Source organism: Atta colombica, unplaced genomic scaffold (genome assembly GCF_001594045.1).
Source record: "Atta colombica isolate Treedump-2 unplaced genomic scaffold, Acol1.0 scaffold32, whole genome shotgun sequence".
Lineage (NCBI taxonomy): Eukaryota > Metazoa > Arthropoda > Insecta > Hymenoptera > Formicidae > Atta > Atta colombica.
In genome coordinates, this window is record NW_017259426.1 from 2,106,796 (window position 1) to 2,127,831 (window position 21,036).

The 21,036-nt window shown below is 32.8% G+C and overlaps 1 protein-coding gene and 1 long non-coding RNA gene across 5 annotated transcripts in view; one reads left to right on the plus strand and one right to left on the minus strand.

The window, feature by feature from the left end:
- LOC108690388 overlaps positions 1-4,634 on the minus strand; it is a 315,031-nt gene extending 310,397 nt beyond the window's left edge. For all 3 annotated transcript variants that reach the window (XR_001931879.1, XR_001931880.1, XR_001931881.1), the window contains exons 1-2: positions 4,502-4,634; positions 4,237-4,286 (exon numbers count right to left, since the gene is read on the minus strand). This is a non-coding gene — a long non-coding RNA (uncharacterized LOC108690388). The remainder of the gene's footprint in view (positions 1-4,236; positions 4,287-4,501) is intronic.
- LOC108690380 overlaps positions 2,342-21,036 on the plus strand; it is a 23,161-nt gene continuing 4,466 nt past the window's right edge. The window contains exons 1-9 of one of the 2 annotated variants that reach the window (XM_018197639.1): positions 2,342-2,574; positions 7,598-7,719; positions 8,007-8,496; positions 13,107-13,242; positions 13,396-13,644; positions 14,643-15,370; positions 17,850-17,988; positions 18,825-19,055; positions 20,079-20,458. In XM_018197639.1, coding sequence (XP_018053128.1) covers positions 2,532-2,574; positions 7,598-7,719; positions 8,007-8,496; positions 13,107-13,242; positions 13,396-13,644; positions 14,643-15,370; positions 17,850-17,988; positions 18,825-19,055; positions 20,079-20,458 — 2,518 coding nt within the window. In that variant the 5' untranslated portion in view covers positions 2,342-2,531. Of the gene's footprint in view, positions 2,575-7,597; positions 7,720-8,006; positions 8,497-12,907; positions 13,038-13,106; positions 13,243-13,395; positions 13,645-14,642; positions 15,371-17,849; positions 17,989-18,824; positions 19,056-20,078; positions 20,459-21,036 lie in introns of those variants that run through there. The other variant, XM_018197637.1, reaches the window with a different exon arrangement.

The window sequence follows — 21,036 nt, forward strand, 5'->3', positions numbered from 1 at the left end:
ACACACACACACACACACACATACATATACATACATATTGAGAGTCGCTAATTACGAAAATAAAGTCAGATTTTCAAAATTCAAGATGACGGATCCAAAAATTAAAAAAAATGTTTTGCCTCGAGAATTGATATATTGAGGTTTTTGGGATCGATGATTACAATTTTGAAATGAAATTCCCGAAATAAGTTACCTACTCGGCATATAACATTACTGAAATGTTGCAAATTTTGGTTATGGTAAGAGCAAGAATAAGGATATTGCAGCCAAAAAGACCTCTGTATATCAATTTTCGAGGTAAATAAAAAATTTTTTTAATTTTGGTAAATCATTCGATCGGCCATATTGAATTTTGCAAAACTGACTCCAGATTTGTAATCGACGACCCAAAGAAACTTCTGTATACCAATTTTTAAGGCAAAGAAAATATTTTTTTAATTTTAATTCGTTTTAATATTGAATCCGCCATGTTGAATTTTGCTAAACTGACTCCAGATTCGTGATCAGCGACTCAAAAAACCTTTAGATACGAAGTTTCAAAAAATTTGACTGCAATAAATAATTCATGCATCAAAGGATTAGATCGTTTCTTGAGAAATAAAAATTCGACAAAACTCCATTCTCTCTCTGGCATAACGTAATGTATCTGTATTGTAACTTCACTCGATATTGCAAGTCGATTCCTTCTCCTTCAAGATCGAGGTCTTGAATGCACGGTCAGGGGATCGTACAGAGCTTTACATCGCCGCGTATATGTAACTATAAGAGTCGAGAGACAAACGGCAACGGTTATCTACCGAGGTTGAGAAAAGGAGAGAGAGAGAGAGAGAGAGAGAGATATGGAGAGAAACAAGGAAATACATAGGTAAATTCCGATAACGGAGGCAAAAGGGAGGAACGGCAGAACGAAGGAGGAAAGGGAGGCGGAAAGAAGAGAAGAGGCCGTAAGAACGTAGCTCGAGTAAGAAAGATGGGACGAAAACATCGATTGCAGGGGCTTGTAACACCGCGGTACGAACAGAGGGATCAAGCCGAGCGATAAACCAAGCAGCCTGGAAAATGCCGGATCAACGGTACGATGTTTCAGCAAAAACTGTCTGGAATCGGAACAGCCCCAGCTCAAAGAGAGAGAGAGAGAGAGAGAGAGAGAGAGAGAGAGAGAGAGAGAGATCGACGGGAGGAAGAGAGGGAGGGAAAAAGCACTCGCCAGGGTGGGTCGAAAACGAGCGCTGGAATCGCGGAGGCTCTCTCTCGTGGTTTCCTGGTCTACGATTCCACCCTCCTCCAACCCTCGTACGCCTTCGGCGAATGCTTTACCGCGATATATACACGTGAGTACATATATGAATTTTACGTTATGCACCACGTTATACCGTCGTCCTGTAGACGCGCACCAAGTCCCGACGGATTTATGAGGGAAGTAACACGAATTAAACTAACGTCTGCGCGCGCCGACGATGCGACGTACCGTAAAACGCCGATCTCGCCATGAAATCGAAAATGAGGGTAATTCCCCGTGATAAAATATAACGAAGTCGCACACAAATGTATAACGGCCGCACTGGTACGTGCGTTGATATCAAGATAAATTCCACGTTAACTAATTACCCGCCCGTATATTTAATATTAATTAAGTTGCATTGTTGTGTTAAATGAGAAACAAGTTTCATCGTATAAAAACAGATGCTCGATATTACGCCTTGTAGAAATAAATTGCTCGAATAGAAATGGCGAATCTCTAAAAATATATACTCATATCTATAAACAATAGCGCAAAATATAATAATTGAATTTTTTAAATTAAGGGATGTAAATAAAAAATAACCTTTAATTATCCCGTTTTATTTTATTTCAATTTTTCTTCTTTTTACCATATTATCTTCATAAAAGATATATGAGTATATATAATGTAGTGTAAATGTATGCGAATATCTACAGAGTATATTGAACTCGAAAAGATTCGTTCAAATTAAACGATTATTCGTCATCATTATGAGGAATCATCAAAATGATAAATGAGTATAGGTGATTGCCATCTATACAAGAATACATAAAACTTATCACACGAGAGATTAAAATGACTCGTCGTTTTCAAGAGTTACCTCTGTAGATAACTTATCGAATGACGGTTGCTTGTGATAAACTTTAATTACTTGATCAATCTAATAATTTTAAATTCAATCAACTTAATCTCGCATTTAACGTAGAAAATGAGATAAGCCTGTTGTCTATTATTAGCTATTCTGTTGATTAATTATCTTTATCAACCGAAGGAGGAGACGGCAGACCGGCTAGTCATCGCATACCGTTGGAAGATGGCTTTAGAGAATAATCACAAAGAGTGGCTTCAGATAGAGAAAGTGATGAACCCAAGTTACCGATCAGAACATCAATATAATCGCGGGATATCCGCTAGAAGCGTGATAAACGTCAAAACAGCTGTACTTTTGGTCGCCTAATTGAGTAGCACGCGTGAATTCCGGTTCGACGGAACGGACAACTCAGTAGTTTGATTATGTAGTGCGTCGAACATGAAGACGATAGAGGGAAAAGTAGTAATGCTGGGTTCGCAAGGTAAGCGTTCATCGGTAAACGAGGCGAACAAGCTGCCTAATTATCGTTATGTAATGCCAACGAAAGGACACCTGACGTTACGATGCAACGAATCGCGAAACGGCGAGGACGCGATCGCATACCTCGATCATCGCGTCATTATTTTTGATGCTTCTTTTACAGTGAGGTTAGGTGAACGTTATCCATGAACGCAGATATATCAATCTGTATCTAGTAATACACACTGCTTACGTGCGTGACTAGAAATGTGTCGCAATAAAACGTCTGATACATACCTATTCAATCGCGTCATGTGAGAATAAAGTCCCCTCATTGTAGATTCGAAAAGATTTTTTTTTCACATATTTTAATAATTTTAACTAATGAAATCAATTTTTTATAAATATTTGCTTTAATTTATATACGATAATTCCTGTATTTGCAGAAATAACAATCGTAAAAATTGCAAACGTTTCGCTTTCTGGATTCTTCTTGAAGCATTGATTTTACGATCGTTATCTCTATTATTGTTATAATTTTATGTTTGTGTTTATGTTGATATATAGAAATAAGAAACTACATGTTAACAAATATTATTCCGATTTCTTGAAGATCTTTCTTCTATCCAAAATTTATTGTCCAAAATTTATTTGGTTTCTTTTTTTTGAGATTAATTGTATAAAGCAGTTTTTTAAATTCCGAATTCATTATATCATTGTTTAGTGCAGATGATAATATTTGTACTCGCGTTAAAACATATCCGAATCTGGAGGTCAAAATCCGAGCATGACACATTTCTCGAGACAATGCAGAGATAATACAGAAATGGAATTCCGTATTGAGTACACATAACATATACATATATCTTCTTTATCGTAATCATTTCATAAATACATACCTACTTTCGGCTAACGTAACATCCGATAAAAAGTATGATAATTATTATATATGAATGAAAAATATAGCAACAATATGGAACTCTTAATTTAAGGTAAAAATTATACAGGCGTGCAGTTAATTTGTACAAATTTTTATTCCCCTCCCTAAAATTTCATATGCTACGATCAAGTATAAAAAAAAATTAAAATGTTAAATAAATAAAATGATATGTGGATTATATATATAAAACCCATAATATTTATAATAATATATAATTATAAAATACTTTAATAAAGCCGCGTTGGAAAATCGAAAATCAAAATTGATTAAAATAAAAAATTCTTGCATGGAAACTCTTAATTAATTTTAAATAATAGTTATATCTTAATGTTAATCAATATCGCGTAAAATTCATTCATGTTCAAGTCTGTTAATTGCGGTCACGTGTATCAATATCATTCATTTTCGTACGATGATATTCATTTTTATCGCTTGACTAATTCTTTTTTAATTTTTATCACACAGATAGTATATAGTATATAGTATATATAATAATTCGATAAGTCGATACTGTATGACGAGTTAATTACAAACAGAAATTTTGACTGTCATATACAAATATTCTGCTTCGTATTTTAATAATTACAAGCATATTATATTACTATAATATAAAAATTTTATTGACCTACAATACTTTGTAATATTTATCTATAATATTCTTAATTTAAATTTTTAATATTATATCCTATTAATAATTTTCATAAATCTATTACCTCAATTAAAATGAAAGATAATCTGACTCACCGATACGACGCGCAGCAGTGGAATTATGATTGCATCATAGCTGCATTGATCTGTAAAATACAAATATATCTAAATATATATATCCAAGTCACAGCAGCATCCGCAAAATAAATAATTAATTATTAACACTGCAAAATATAATTATCGCATGCAATAAATTTGCTTTAAATTTTTTATTGATTTTTTTCAAGCGGAGATATTTAAGTAATTGAATTTTCGATGAATAATAAGTAATAAGTGAATAATAAATTATTTATATACTTACGCCATAATTGCTCCACTGTTACCCGATACCTCCCAGACCTTCTCCTCCTCTTCTTTGATTACTGTTCATTCGTCGCACTCACTTAACACTCACTCGGAGAAATATAATTAAATACAGTTGCGCAGCACTTTGCAAGGCACATCAGGTATTAATTCGCTACACATTTTATTAAATTATGACAAAAAAATAACGCGAAAGAAGCACGATCTTGCGAAACTACGCTCAATAACGAGTCATAAATTGAAATTAGATCTGTCTGTCAATTCGACGAACGACTTTCTTTTGTTAATGATTGATATTTTAAAAATGACTTTGGCAATTTTGTGCCAATAGTTGCGATGTAGTATAATTAATAAAGTCTAGCTAATTATAACATGTTTAAAAATACACATAGAAAAAATGATTTTGTAAAGTATCTAAAAATTTAGCTAGACACATCTAAAAATAATTTTGTCAGACCAAAATAATTAATTAACAAAATAAATAATTATAGAACGCTTTAACGCAATAACGATGTTGCGAAGCGCTTTAACATTCTAACAATCAACTTGAATGTCCTATAATTATTTTGATAGTCCAAAATTATTTTCTTTGTATCCAGCTAAAATTTTAAATTTTTCAGCAAAACTATTCTTTCCATGCACAGATGCAGAAACATGTATTTGAGAGTATCGAAATTCATTAAAGAATTAATTGTCTGTAATATTAAAATTTCTCGTAAATCGAGTAATAACAATCGTATAAAATGTCCACTTTAGCTAATAATCGTTACCTCGATACATTTACAAATCATAAATCATTTATAGATCAACGTATTAATAAAGATAAAATAATTGCGCGTACGCGAGCACGGATGACCAATCAATTATTTAAAAGACTTGATCATGTCTTCTGATACTTATCGTACGATCGTATTTCGAAGAATAATAACAATAGGAGGCTATTCGTTACTCTGTTGAGTAGTCTCGCCGCGTGAATGTCAACATGACCTTGCATGAACGCACACTTTATCGCAAAGGTCGGTGAGCATTAAACGCTATAATAACTGTTAAACAATTTATCGCTATCGCAAAATATGTAACACAATATAAAATAAATGGATTCCGAATCTTCTATTCATGTCGTATACGTTTCGTATTGATGGTTATTAAATCGCTACGATTTCTTTCGGATTTTCGGACGAGCCACGGATTTCTTTCGAACTTCGTTGATCCAGGAATTGCATGTTATTTCACGAATCCGAAAATAATCGACAAACCAATCGTATAAAATGTCCACTATAGCTAATAATCGTTATCTCAATACATTTACGAATCATAAAGATCATGTATTAATAAAGATTAAGCAATTGTGCGTACGCAAGCGCGGATGACTAATCAATTATTTAAAAAACTCATTATATATCAGTAAAGCAGGACGCATATCGATTCAAGAATTATTAAAGGGATATTTAATACACTTAATACACGACTAAATGTCGCGAAAAGGTAATTTACAAAGCCTATCTCGTGCTGCGTTTTGATTCCTATTTCGGATAAATGCGTCGCGCGAAATATTATCTCGATAAATAATTATTGTCTCGAAATTCTTATGGAAATTTAGTTATACGGATTTGTATAAAATAATCATAGAGAATCACGTTTTCTTTTAAAAATCGTCACAATTATCTCGTCTTGAGGGGATTTAATGCGAGGACATGCGGAACAGCTCGCGCCGCTGCTTGTTCGCTCGAACGTCGTCACACGAATAACAGAAAAACGACTGCGTATCACGCGGCGCAAGAGTACAAATGACGCGTTTTACGTCACACAAAAACAATGCCGAACGTTAGACCATGCGTGCCAGTCAATCGCTGCGTAATATTATATTCATTTTTAAAAATCTACAAGGTGTGCCAGAATTTGGAATGGAATTCTACTTATATTTTTATATGTTGTGCAATATAAAAGATTTGAAGAATCAGAAATATACATATATAAAGTATATATTAAAATAGATACATCAAAATTCAACGTAAGATTATAAAAATATAATGCTATTCTGAAATCTGACACTAAAGTGGAAATTATAAATTATATTATTTGTAAAAAGTATTCACTTAATTGATACGGTTCAGCTCGTAATGTTCTAAAATAAAAATAGACAATGAAAAAGCCAAAAGGACGAACAAATTGATTGAAAAATTAATATCATATTTTAATAAATTATTATAATTTTTCGCCTTCAATTTGCTCGTCTTTTTATCCTTCCCATTATTCCCATTATTTCCAAATTCGCTTAATATTCTCACTCTTACATTTTGCAATAGTTTTAATGGTTAAATTGTCATATGTATTAAATTTAGCGTTTATTTGAAGAAATATGATTATCTATTTAAAAATAAATAATATAATATCTATTTAAAAATAAATAATATAATATCTATTTAAAAATAAATAATTAAATATAAGCAATAATAAATTCATCTATATCGTTATATGAATAAATCAAACAATTAAGGAAAAAGACCTAACGTCAATTTTGATCATAAAGCTAATAGCAACTTAATACTTGTAAATGACTTATTGCGAAAAATATTATGCCAAATCCCAGCTGATGTAATATTTTTTACAATAAGTTACTTAACTACAGATATTAAGTTACTATTAGCATTATCATCAAAATTGATACTCGATTTGTGAGATTATTTTAGTTTATGATAGCTTTGTAAGTTCGACAGTAATCGGCGTGCAGTTTAAAGAACTGGAAAGATTATGTAAAAATATGTAACGTATAAAAATATCATTAGGTAGATATTAATATCTATTTGCGATCGTTTATAGAGAGGAGCCTTTTTCTTCATTGTTTAATTTTTAATTAAATATAATTACATGAATACAATTGATTATGCAAAAATTAATTTATTTGTATTATATCGAACGAAGACTCAATTCCAGATAATCTGAAATACTCGGTATTAGATAAGACAATCGATTTTTTTTGTATGTAAAACGATGTTCGATGAATATTATCAAGTGTCTCAAGACTAACATTGAACAATAATAATAATATCGTATGAAAATAGAATTAAAGTATAATACTCGATACTATTTTCAGGTGTTGGTAAAACGAGCTTAATCGGATGTTACGTTGGAAATTTCGAACATGCAAGTCCTACAATAGGAGCATCTTTCTTCAACTGTAAGATCAATTTGGAAGATGTGAGGATAAAATTGCAAGTAGGATTTTTAAAAATTATTTTTTTTACGCTTTTATATTAATATTTAGCAATTAATTTAAATTTAATAGATTAAGTATATTGCTTCGATACGAATTAAGACATGAGATTAACATTTTTTGTATTATCTTTTCTTAACCACCCTTTTCGCTTTGATTGTCTCAATATCGTTGCACTTTCGACATAAAAATAATGCATGCTTTATCTAGCAACAATACTAAATTTAGTAATGTTTAAAGAAAATTAAATTAATATAAAGAATTAAAAAAAAGCTTCATTTTTATGTAGGTATGGGACACGGCTGGCCAAGAGAGATTTCGCTCTATGGCGCCGATGTACTACAGGACTTGCAACGCAGCTCTGCTAGTGTTCGATCTTACGCAGTACAGCACCTTCGCCGCAATCAAGAGTTGGGTGAAGGAGCTACAACAAAATGTGGAGGAAACGATGGTGCTAGCTTTGATCGGCAACAAGTCTGATCTGGTGCAAAAGCGTCAAGTCGACGGTGAGGAAGGTCGGAGGTACGCCACAACAATTGGTGCTACATATCATGAGATTTCAGTGCTATATAACGAGGGTGTAGAGACCGTTTTCCTGGCAATCGCTATGGGTCTACGAAGAATGGCATCAGACAATAACGATACAAACACTACTCTTAAGATTTCCGACTCTAATACCTTTTTTAGAAACGATGACATGCTGCCCTCGCCCTCCGTCGAGGAGAGCCCGCAGAACACCAGTATTGCACACGGCATACACGAGAAGCCATTTACCTGTTGTTAGTTGTAATAGTTAGTTGTAATCATTAAAAAAGAAGGCAATAATTAAGTAAAAATTGCGCCTCGCTTAGGAATCATCGTCAATTACCAAAGAGTTTACTAAACACTGAAATGCCGCACCTTGCAGGTAGTTTCGTTAGTAAATCACAAATTTTTGTCTCGTGACGTACCCTCGTTTTCGAGATACAAAAATATACATATGTACAAAAAACACAAAGCAAATGAACATCTGCTCTTCCAGTTTAATATTAGTCAAATCTTTTTTACGACGCTCGCGTGGATTTATCGCGAGAATTAAATCGATGATAATGGACATTATAAGGATGTAACTAAAATAAAGCGACTAAACTTCTGGGGCTCCCACACCAAGCAAGAAAAAAGATCATACAAACATATAAACATATATATATAACATATAATAAATATATATTCGCAAATTCACTATTACTGAGATACAGCTCAAATAAATGTTATTAATGGAAAACGAAAAAGTAATATTATTATTTAATATTATTTATTTTTAATTATCAATTGCAATATATTCAAAGTGTCTCATTGATTTAATACACGCGTCGAATTAGACTCTAAGACTTAATAAATATTTTATATATGAATTTTTAAAAAAAAGTTGAATTCAGTTAATCACTTTAATTACTAAATCCTTCTTATCTAATAATTAATAAGTTTCTTTACAAATGAGTTTTTTCAAGGTTTTTTTAAAATAATAAAATACTTAAGCTAAGTGCATTTATTTCAAATCTATTTTTTTATTAAAAAAGGTATGAATATTCGATATCTTTTTTATATACTTGGTGTTATATTTTTCTGTTTTAAAAATATTTTTTTAGGCATGTTTATATAAACTTTGTTTTGATGTGGGGAACTCACCTTCGAAGTTTGTTCCCTTATTTTAGTTATCCAATATATAAACCGAATTTTTATTATAAAAGTATAAAAGTGAGCTTGATAGACAAAAAAAGATTATATTTTTTGCATATTAAATTTATATGTAAATCTCATAATAACGCGGTATGTAAAATCAAAATTATTAGTTATGACACTACAAATGGGAAATGCATAAAACTCAGTTATCAACTACAATATACTTCAAAATTTTCTAATTCGATAAGTTTCGACGTATTTTAATTCAACTTCATAATGTGATAGTAGAAATGCGATTTTATGTGTTGTGCAAAAACTGATTAATGTGCGCATGACGATTATGCTACTTGCTATTAGAAAGTTAATCTTCGCAAATTACAATAATAATAATTACTTTATGATTAACTGCTTTTTTTTTTATTTTCATAATTATTTTATACAAATAACAGTATTTTACGTCGGTGCGTGAATTATTTATGCATGAAATAGCTTAGTGGAAATACGTAGTGACTCAACGCTAAGAGCAGCAATTTATATTACGCGAACGTTGTTCGCGAAGACTGCTAAATTTTAAGTTCGAATATTTATCTATGCTATGCAAACGACGAATTTCGATATTTTTAAGAAAAAAACATTTTACTTTTTGCATATATTGTGATAGGCATGATCACGCGTGCATCTCATTGAACATAAAAAGTTTTATAACAACAAAAAATATATTTATGATAAAAAAATATATAATGCATTTATAAATAATTTTCCTTCGAGCTCCTGTTAAATCGTATGATTAATAACGTACAGGTTTCATTGCTTAAAATATCCACTCTGTGCCTACCTTTATATTTCTTAATTAAATATATAAGACTAAACCGAGAGATCTAATATTACTTTAAACAAAGTCGAGATAAGATACACTTGTTCGAAAAGTCCGAAAAGCTGCGCCTCCTCGGGAAATCTGCTCGTCTCGCTACGACAGAGAGTGATAATCACACAATGACTCATTCTCACTCCAGGCCTCGCGAAGCGTGACGTCCCAGCTTTGTCTACGTGTAACTCATCCCATTTTCGTTATGTAAGCGTCCGTTTATTATGCATCTAGGCTCATTAGAACTGCGCGGCGGCGTCTTCAAAACCTACACGCAGCAGCAAGACGCGCTCTGTGCTCAGGGTCGCTCGCGTGTGCGAGAGTCAAGGAACCCGAAACTCATGTTTTTCTTCACTGGCGTAATTTAAACACTGCGATACTTGATATGTGTATGTGAAAAAGAGAGACCTTAAGCTCACGCAATGTGAAGAATTTAGAGGAAAAAGAATATGAGCTCTGATATGAAAAGTATAAACAAAATTGTTAGAAATGTAGAATCGTGTAATTAAAATTAATATAAATATATAAATTATAATATAAATTATCAAATATATAAGTTACATTGCGAATAGCTGTATTGCTATCGAACGGTATAAATTCGTTTGAATCAATTATTTGACGTCTTTTCGATGAGCATTTATAGATGTATCTAAATAAAGCTGAAGATCAGACTTCAAAACCGGAAAGATACGAGGATGAACCGTTATAAACTATAATTAACTATCCGTTCATTTCTGAAATGTGGTGTAATTCCGAGATAGATAATTGCAAAGATGCGATTACGCGCGCGGCTTTTGCACAAGTAAAAGCGCTTGCAATTAGTCGAAAGCAAAGCGGCAGCGATATGTGTTATAAACAAGCAATATTTTTTTAACAAGTTGAAAGATCGATTAACATACCGTGCGAGCTTAATGGAGTTTTATTATCATTTAAGGACAATAGGCAACAGTAAAACAATAAAACAGTAGGTACAAGATTGACTAATCACAATCGTCGCATTGTAACTGCAGCTCGATTTTACGCAAAGAAAACCAGCGCAATGATGACTTTACGCGCCTTGCTTGACACGCCCGCTACATAGCAAGAAAATTGCCTTCCCCGAATTCTGAACACGTGCGCGCGAGACAATTTGAGTTCTGAAGTTTGCCAAACACGAAGAAATTCATCTCGTCATTGCCGTTGCAACAGGTGCATTTTCACTTTTTTCCTGTTAACGATCGCGCTTCTTTGAATGACGCTCTTTTGAATGAGATAATCAGCCTCTTCCGGTAAATAGAATAGATCGCAAAAAATTCTCAAAAATAAGATTAGATATTGTATTATAAAATGATTGAAGAAGAAAAACACTATAAAAAATTCAGTAAAATAATGTGTAAAATAATTTGGATGTTAAAACAATAACATTGAAAACTCTATGCAACTTTTATATTAATTTTGTTGGCATTTCTGTGTTAAATTTTTAAATGACAATATTCGTAATACTTATCGTAAACGTACAAAGTTTACAATTATTAATTTTTTCATTGGTAATCAATTCATTGGTACAAATTTTGATAACGAAGAATCATAGCTAAAGTTTACAATTGAATTGCACGCGTGAGATATCGTGAACAATTTACGCGAACGCGCGAGGAGTACACAATTCGATTTTGCAATCTTACGGACATCACGATTTGCTCCGTTCGCCGGTGCGTTAATTAAATACAGCCGCGAAATCGCAAAGCGAAGGAAAGAAGAGAGAGAGAGAGAGAGAGAGAGAGAGAGAGAGAGAGAGAGAGATTCGCATGCGCACAGATCCTCAAAGGAGCGAGTACGAGCTCCTTTGAGCGAGCAAGCGTCACGCAAAGGAATGAGTAGGAGAAGATGAAGAGAAGAAGCGGAGCAAGCGGAGGAAGCAGAAGATCATAATGCCGACTGTGCTGTATAAGACAATGATACAGTTACACGATTCTCTCAGTTGTGAGCCAATCGTAAGAGGCACGACACCAGGGACCTATACGCGAAAAGTATAATGAACCGCAGCAAGGACGATACGCTAGTTACACCCGGCCCGTTAATTAAAGGAACTCGTTAATATTAGCGGAAGAAATCAGAAGATAGATCGTTCGCGCGCATCGACGCAGTCTTCACTTCGCCTCGAGATGTCGATCAAATCAGTGATCCAGTGAACACGAATCTCTCATAGTGATCTATAAATTTATATTTAAAAAGATAAAAAATTTTTTCTACAACGAGAATTATTTTTGCAATTGCATGGCATGTGTACATCAACCATTTTTCTTGAAATACGGCTCATAATGTCGTTAGGAAGATTTTATTGACAATTACCTTCGTAATCGCGGGGATCGTTCATCACATATGCGCATCTTCCGTCGAACGGACATTTTCAGGGACGTCTCGTGTGAATGAACCGTGATTCATAGATCGCAGACAGAATAGAATGCCAGATAACAGTTAAAAAGCAATAACTAAAGCGTTCACGTGAGTATTAAAGAGGATTGGAAAAGTAAGTCAGGATTAATTGAAATACCTTTCCTATTATGTTTTTATCGACAAATTACGTGTCCCTGTCATAATAACATAGAATAATGAGAGTTATTTCTACGAAAAATATGAAAACAGAAAGTTGCATATGTGAAAGTGAAGTAAAGTATTCTTAAAACATGAAGAATTTGTTAACAATGGATCATCAGCAAGGATTTCTTGTTTTTCTCATTTATCTCCTGCGATCTTGTCAAGTATCGCATTCGATTGGTCTTATGATTGATAATCAACTTGTAATCATCGCGAATGGTAAGTAATAATGATTGGTTACCAAAGAATATGGACCTAACAATTAAATGTGATAATTACATCATGCAGATTGCTACACGAGAATAGCCATCGGATCGAAATTGTCGAACATGGATATCTTCTCCAACGTTGCGGTCGGTAGCATTTCGGAATGTGAGGACGAGTGCTCGAAAAGGAGAAATTCCTGTAATGCATTCGCTTTCGGGTACACTACGTTATATAAATGCAATAAAAGATTCAAATCACAATAAGAAAAAATAAGAAACATAAATGTAAAAATTCTCGAAACAAGATCATATTTTTATTTCTATACAATGATATGTTAACTCTCTTTGTATACACATATACATTGATTTAGGATTGGCATGAAAGGTAACGGAACATGTGCGCTGAGTGTAAAAATGCCAAAGCCAGAAGATCTACAAAGTCATGCTGATTATGATGTCTATGTGAGAAGTCAACGTTCTCCACACTGCGAACCAGATCGACTTTACAAGATGGGAAGCAGTAGTATCGGACAAAATAGAAGAAATGAGACGATGCCGACTACGACATTCGGAAATGGCCTTTTAGACTCAACAATGCCAAATATCTTGTCATCTCCAAGGTATATATATATATATATATATACGATTATTAATTTCAAACAGGAAATAACTCCATCACTAGCATCTCCATTGTTTATTCTTATCTTAGTCTTCCGTGAGACAGATATATATTTGTGGAAAAAATGTTTGAAGATATGTTTATATTCTATGAAAAATACGAGTACATTTACACAGAAAAAACGAGTTTTGCTCGTATTTAAAAAGATATTTAGATATTTAGATACAATCATTAAAATACATAATTATGTAGAACTCGTTAATAACAACGCTACAAAAGTTTAAGCATCCTGCATAATTATTTTGATTGTTCTATAAAATTATTTTTAAATCTATATATAGCTGAATTTTTAGGTATTTCAGTAAAACAAGTTTTTTTTACTAAAATTTAAAACAGTTTTTTTTATGTATTAACATATTCCGTCTGCGTGAGTTTATAATATCCATTGGTGATTCAAATACTTACACGCTGGATGACTTTCTTTGAAGCCATTTAATATTTTGGCTATAAAAAGAAACATAATTATATAAAATTTTGATATAATTTTTTTATACAATTTTGACATGTGAATACGTATTATGATATATGACGCATATTGATACATTAGACCTTTTTTTTTCATAATAATTTTTGTAATTTTTTTAATACCATTATGAAATATATGCTATTTAATAAATATAACAAACGCAAATAAAAATACCGTGGATGATCGGTGCCAAGCTAATAAATGAATTCGATCACCATGCGATGTAATGATCAAGTCACTTATTGGCTCGGCACAGAACATGTTAATACGCGAAAAATTTCATCTTCTCTATTAATTGTTTTGTAATAGGTTATCAAAATAAGTATTCACGAGAAAAGAAAAGATTCTTAAAATGGATAGATCTTTAAAATAAATAGTTTGATTGAATATTGTCTTTAATCTGATCTTTTAATGTTTATTTTATATAAAATAGTCAATTTAAAAATACAACTATATGTTTTTCACGCTTGAAGAACTATGGGAAATATGATGCCTAACGTTAATAATCCTTCATATCAAGGATATACACCTTCCTTCGACGATGAGCGTCGAATTACTGATATCGTTAGAAACAGAAATCCGATATCATCTTCCAGCAACCCTTTTGTAATTAATAACGCAAAAGTCGACTACAATAATCTATCAATATATTCAAACCGAAAATCGGCTTTCGATCAACGAACGCACTCGGATCCAAAGTATAATCGTCCTGATTTTCATGGATCTTTTCAAAGTCCTTTCAATGATGTTAATCATCTGAATTTTGGATCAGACCAAGATAATGATCTTCATTCATATAAAGCCCTTTCCGTTCATAACGGGCCTTTTGAAGTTTTTTCGAGACCCATCTTTGTCTACGATGAAGCCTCTAAAAATAGATCGCCAACGGATTTCGGATTTTGGAATGCTCATGATACAACGAAACATCGCATTCATCATTTTGATCAGCATCGGCATCAAGAATTCCACAACGTATATAAAAATCCAGGGATTATCACAAAATCGAAACAAAACGAATTAGATGCTGGAAATTATGATTTCCGCAAAGTCTCTTTTCGTCCAATTATCAGCAATTCTTACGGCTTCAACAATGAAGCAAGAATCCCGAACAAAGGGTTCAAAGATACTTCTGAATTCTGGAATCCAGAACTGATGACGATGTTTCGCGACTTCGGTTCGAAGATCGCTGAAAAATCAAAATGTAAGTATTTGAATTCATTTTCATTCATGATCAGTAATCTATTTCTTTGTCATAGTTTTCGTTGCATACAATTTGCGCATAATGTGTTAGCTTTCGATGCAATTCTAACACTTCGAGAAACGGAAATCTTTATCTTTAACGAGGCGTATACACGAAAGACCGGAGACACAAATCTTCGGACACTTGTTACTGCAGTTAACATCGCATATGTAAGGTGCAACCTCAATTTTTTTATGCAACAATCACACGATTGCATGATGTGTGCTCGCGCTGCGTTCCACAAGTTGATTATCACTCTTACGTAAAACGACATTGTTCTGTTACATTAATTCATTTTTTGTACATCGAATTGAATAAATTAATTTCGCATTAAATTAATAAACATAATATCACATTTAAATTGACGTATCTAATTTTTTAAATCATTTTTATTTATTTGGAAATAAAATAGTTTAGTTATCTGTATAAATATGCTAAAGAGAAAAGATACATATTTTTAATAGACAGTAAACATCTTATCGTGATGTTTTAAAACTAGATATTAGAGATGCGAAAAGCATCAGAAAATTCAGTCACAGTGTGGTACATTAATTGTTAATTTATTATTCCACGTTATCAACCTGACAACTGCAACCAGCTGCCAGGGTTTATCGAGTCACGTTCATCTGCAAACTGTTGATTGACAAATAGCAACGGCATTGACACGGATTTTAAACTATACGCAAATTAGCTCATTGCATCCGTTGACTTCCGGCGTTAACCACTTTTATCATATAATTTGCGTACATCTTTTTGCCTAGCGAGTTACTCACCATAAATAATTGTTACTCGGACTATTAAAAATAAAAATACAATATGCATTCAGTTAAATAATCATTACAAGAAATGTACGTCTCTAACATTTAGGAATTAACAATTTTTTGCCAAGTTCGTCGTCCGAGCAACGACCAGTTAAAGGAAACTCGATGGCTTTTCGTGATTGTGCCACCACAGTACATGACAAGTTGCACAAGGGAGAAATATAAATGCCGAGACACTACAGGACACTTGGTTTCCGGTTCGCGTGATCTATGAGCATAAAGCGCTTTTACTTTCGACAGTTCAATCCCTTACTGCTGCCTGTGTTTCGAATTAATTGCGCGTAGCCTGTCCATCGTTTTGATCAGGAATTGTTGCAATCGATTGGGCACGCCGATTGCGACACGATTTATAAAATTTCATCATTGAATTACTTCTCAAGCAATCTCGTAATCTCGAAAATTAACTTATAATAATCGCATGACGGTCGGAATAATTAAATCTAGCTGACTGATTCAAACGCGGAAGTATGGCTTTACTAAAGTTATGGTGCGAGTTATTAAGAGTCAGGCTGGCTGAAATAATTGAGGTAATTGTGACCCTGACGAATATCTCGAAGGACACGCCACGACATATCCCTTCTAAATGATGTCACTCGTTTTTGCTGTTCCTTGGCACAAAAATTCTTTTTAACGACGGAAAAATGCAAATGGTTCCGGCAGTTGGTTTCTGATTAGAGAACTTAATGGCGAACAAATAATAATTTTTTTATGTATCTCTGGTGGAAATACAAAAAATACATGTCAAAAATCATTAGAAAAGAATTATTAAACAATTTGAATGCGAAATAACATCTTTAAAGTACAATAAGTTAAATATTGATTAAAATTAATTCGAGGAAATAATGCTAATCTCGATAAAATAAGTCAAACAATGCTACAAAAATATATGCGCCTGTACGGTAATGTCTCAATTAAAGGTTTGCATCCTGTAATTATTTAAAACGATGAGCGACTCGTTAATCCATTCTACGTAATTGCATAAAATACCAAATGACCACGACAAAAGAATGAAGCACTCGCGTGTCTGTGAGCAAAGAAAAATAATAGTAAGTGGAATCATTAATGATCATGTAACGCTGAAACCCCTCCCCGACGTGTGAGCAGGTGCCTCCCACTATCCTCACGGAAACGTTCACTTTTCTATAAAATGACGCGAGCCTGTAATTTCTCCGTTACTTTTTGCATGATTTTCAATTCGCGCCATTTTTTGCGCAAACGTGCCGGAACGTGAGGATTGGGATGATTTAAACGTGAAAATTCCTTTGGGTGACAACAAAATGATTACCTTTCATTATGGTTCGTGATGTATCGCGAAAACAAATCGAAAATTCGAAATGTTGCAAGAATCGTTTTGCATCTTATGTTCGCGTCGCCTCTCTCGTGATCTCGTAAATTCGGATGTTACGTTGACTGAGATAAATTGATTTGATTGTACGTGGGAATCATGTCGATACGTCGACGATGGTTGTGGACCATTATGTTAGTCATAATTGCCCGACGTATTACTTCGAGTTCAATAGTTATAGTGGAGGACGAGTGTTTGCGTAAGTTGTATAGAAAAAAATTTTATCTCTGTAAAAAGTGCAAAGTTGAAATTTCTTTTTTTGTTCTTGCTGCAGCGTGCTACAGAAGACTGCTGTCTGGCAAGAAAAGCTTGGATCTGCACGTTAGACGTGCCATCGAATGTGAAAGACTCGAGGACTGCCATCGCGCTTGCGACTATGAGAAGCGATTCACTTGCGAGGGCTTCAACTATCGGTAATTAAATATTTAATAGATAATTAAATAATTAAATAATTGAATATTTATAGAAAAAAATATGGAAAATTAGATACACGGAAACAAAATGGTTTTGCTGGAATATCTAATTTAATTAGATATGAAAATAATTTTAGATCGAAATAATTATGTAAGACACTCAAGCATGATAATAACGCAAAACCAACATTCAATTTGAGTATTCAATATAATTATTTTGATGGTCTAAAACAAAATTATTTTCAAATCTCTCTAGCTTAATTTTTAGATAATTCAGCAAAATTATTATATTTATTTTGTGTAATTGTGAACTCGTTAAACTGTTTTAAAAAATATACGTCAAATTGACATTGACTCCATAATAACATATTCTAAACATATTATGACAGAACTTCCTTGATAAATTCGTTAGCTCTTTCCGCGAAAATTAGATATTTATATTTCAGCATCCTTACAAGACAGCCGAAAAATAATTTACGTAACAGTTAAACGTGATTATTTACGCTCGGAATTTTTCAATAATTTTTTGCGTTTCTATACATGTGCGTATATATCTAGGGTATCTATTATCAGATGCGCACGCAAAATGCAGTACATACGTATGCATGACCCATCGTGCGATTGCATCACGGACAATTTGATCGCACCACAATCTGTGACACGCTTCTCCGTCGAGGAGAACTATCACGCACGCGCGTCGGGAAAGTTACCGCTGTTTTTCAACATTCAATTAGCATACGCCGAAGGAAAAACCGCCAAAACTTTAATTAATAATAAATAATTTAAATTCATGATGATATATTTATTAATGAGTAATCACGATTTTATCCAAAAAGACGCATTGGACATGGAACGAGAGGAATATGCGAGATGACATCAGTACCTTATTCTCGTATGAATTTTCATCGAGACTTCGTATCGGATCCTCAATGCAATTATTATGAGAAAGATCCCAATTGCGTGATAAATACGCCTGAGACGCGACCATCCTGGTGGAATCAACCATCCAGACCTGGTCAATCTTATGGTCCACCTTATTATTCTAATGAAAGGCCAGGTATAGCAAGGTACAGCAATTAAAATTTTGCTCATCAATAATATACAAAAATACTATTGGGTTGGCAAGGAAGTAATTGCGTTTTTTTTTAGCTCAAAGTTGTATATATAATATCTTTGTCAATAATGAATGAAATTTAAATTTAAAAAAAGGGTTTTAAAGCTTGAAATCTCTACTTTTAAAAATTTATTACATTTTTTAAATTTATATGAGTTTGATAATTTTTACATAAAACTACGAGCTGAAAAAGACAGAAAATTTTCTTCTCACTTTGTGGGCTTATAACGTGCTCAAAACAAATTTAAAAAATTTTCTTACCTATCGTGAAAGCTTGATGAAACTTTCTCTACAAAATTTTTTTTTTAAATATTCCTATATTCGATTTTTGATTATTGAGTTATCGCGGATTAAATAAAAGAATCATTTTGATTTTAATTGCTCCATTAAAAATTGTCGTATCGCAATTTAAAAACGAGATTCTTAAAGCTGAAACTTTACTTTATCAAGATATATTTTATTGATAGATGCCTTTTAAAAAAAAACGCAATTACTTTCTTGCTAACCCAATAATATCTATCACTCATTTGTTACAACAATCGTACAAAGTTTTCCAGAATTTAAATATTTTGAATCATTAAAACTTTGTAATATTAATTATAAACCGCAATTTTTATGTAATAATTGATTGTTTAGGAATAAAAGTATGTCCTATTTTTTCTTTCTTTATATTTCTGTAAGCAAAATGACAATTTTTTAATTATGTCGTTACTGTAATAAATGAGCGATATACGATTATATACAACAAGTCGATTAGTAGGAACAGTTCTTGATAAAATGAGAATGATTGTCATCGATTTATTTTTATGAAAGAATGGTAATTTACAAAGACGAGATGCTTGTTTTCTAGAAGCAATTGATCAAATTATTTTCGTTTAACTAATCGCTCAATCGTAAATTCAACGCGCTTCCTTTTTTTATTCATCGTTCAAATAAAATAAGTTTCACTTCTAATCAAACACAAATTTGACTCAAGACCATACGCTCCGGATCGACGACCTTTAAATGAAGTGCCACGACCTCTGGATTACGATCAACGGCCCTTACAGGAAATTCCACGACCGTTCGATTACGATCGGCGTCCTTCAAACGAGATTCCGCGACCTTTGGATCACAGACTTGCGGAACACGATCGGCGACCATCCATTGTTTACGGGTATCCTCATCACAGACTACACGATGATACGTTTAATCGAAGGAATTATCCCGATTCAAGGGGTGGATATTCAGCAACGAGACCGGAAGATCGATTTATTTACAGTATCCGATTTCCGTCCAGACAACCAATCGACGATGACTTTTATAACAGGAATCCATGGACACGATATCCGAGTAGAAGAATCGATCACGACATAGGTAATGTTTTAAACATGTAAAGATAACATAAACATGCATTATTTTTTTTGCAAAGAATTCATGTTACAACACGTAAAACGAAATTTAACAAGTGATCATGTAATTTTTTCTCTAAGACGAAAACACGAAAAATGAAAGTATTTTTGTCATTCAAAGTAATGGAAAAATTTTTCACTTTTTTATCCTGTACGGAAAGAACAATTTTGCTAAAGTATATAAAAATAAGTAGAAACAGATTTAAAAAAAATTTTGTTGGATTATTAAAATAATTAAAATAATGTAAAAAATTCAAGCATGATAAGCAGTGTTGCAAAAAATTTTAACATTCTAGCAACCAACTTGAGCTCCTACATAATTATTTTGACAATCCAAGATTGTATTTAAATGTATCTAGCTCAATTTTTAGATACTTTAGCTGCTAAAGTAAAAATTATATCTACTAATTAAAAATTTAGCTAGATTAGTGTTTGTCGCGCTCATTTGCTTGATTCGAATTTCGCTCTATTGTTTCGCTCTATTATATATATGTGTGTGTGTGTGTGTGTGTGTGTGTGTGTGTGTGTGTGTGTGTGTGTGTG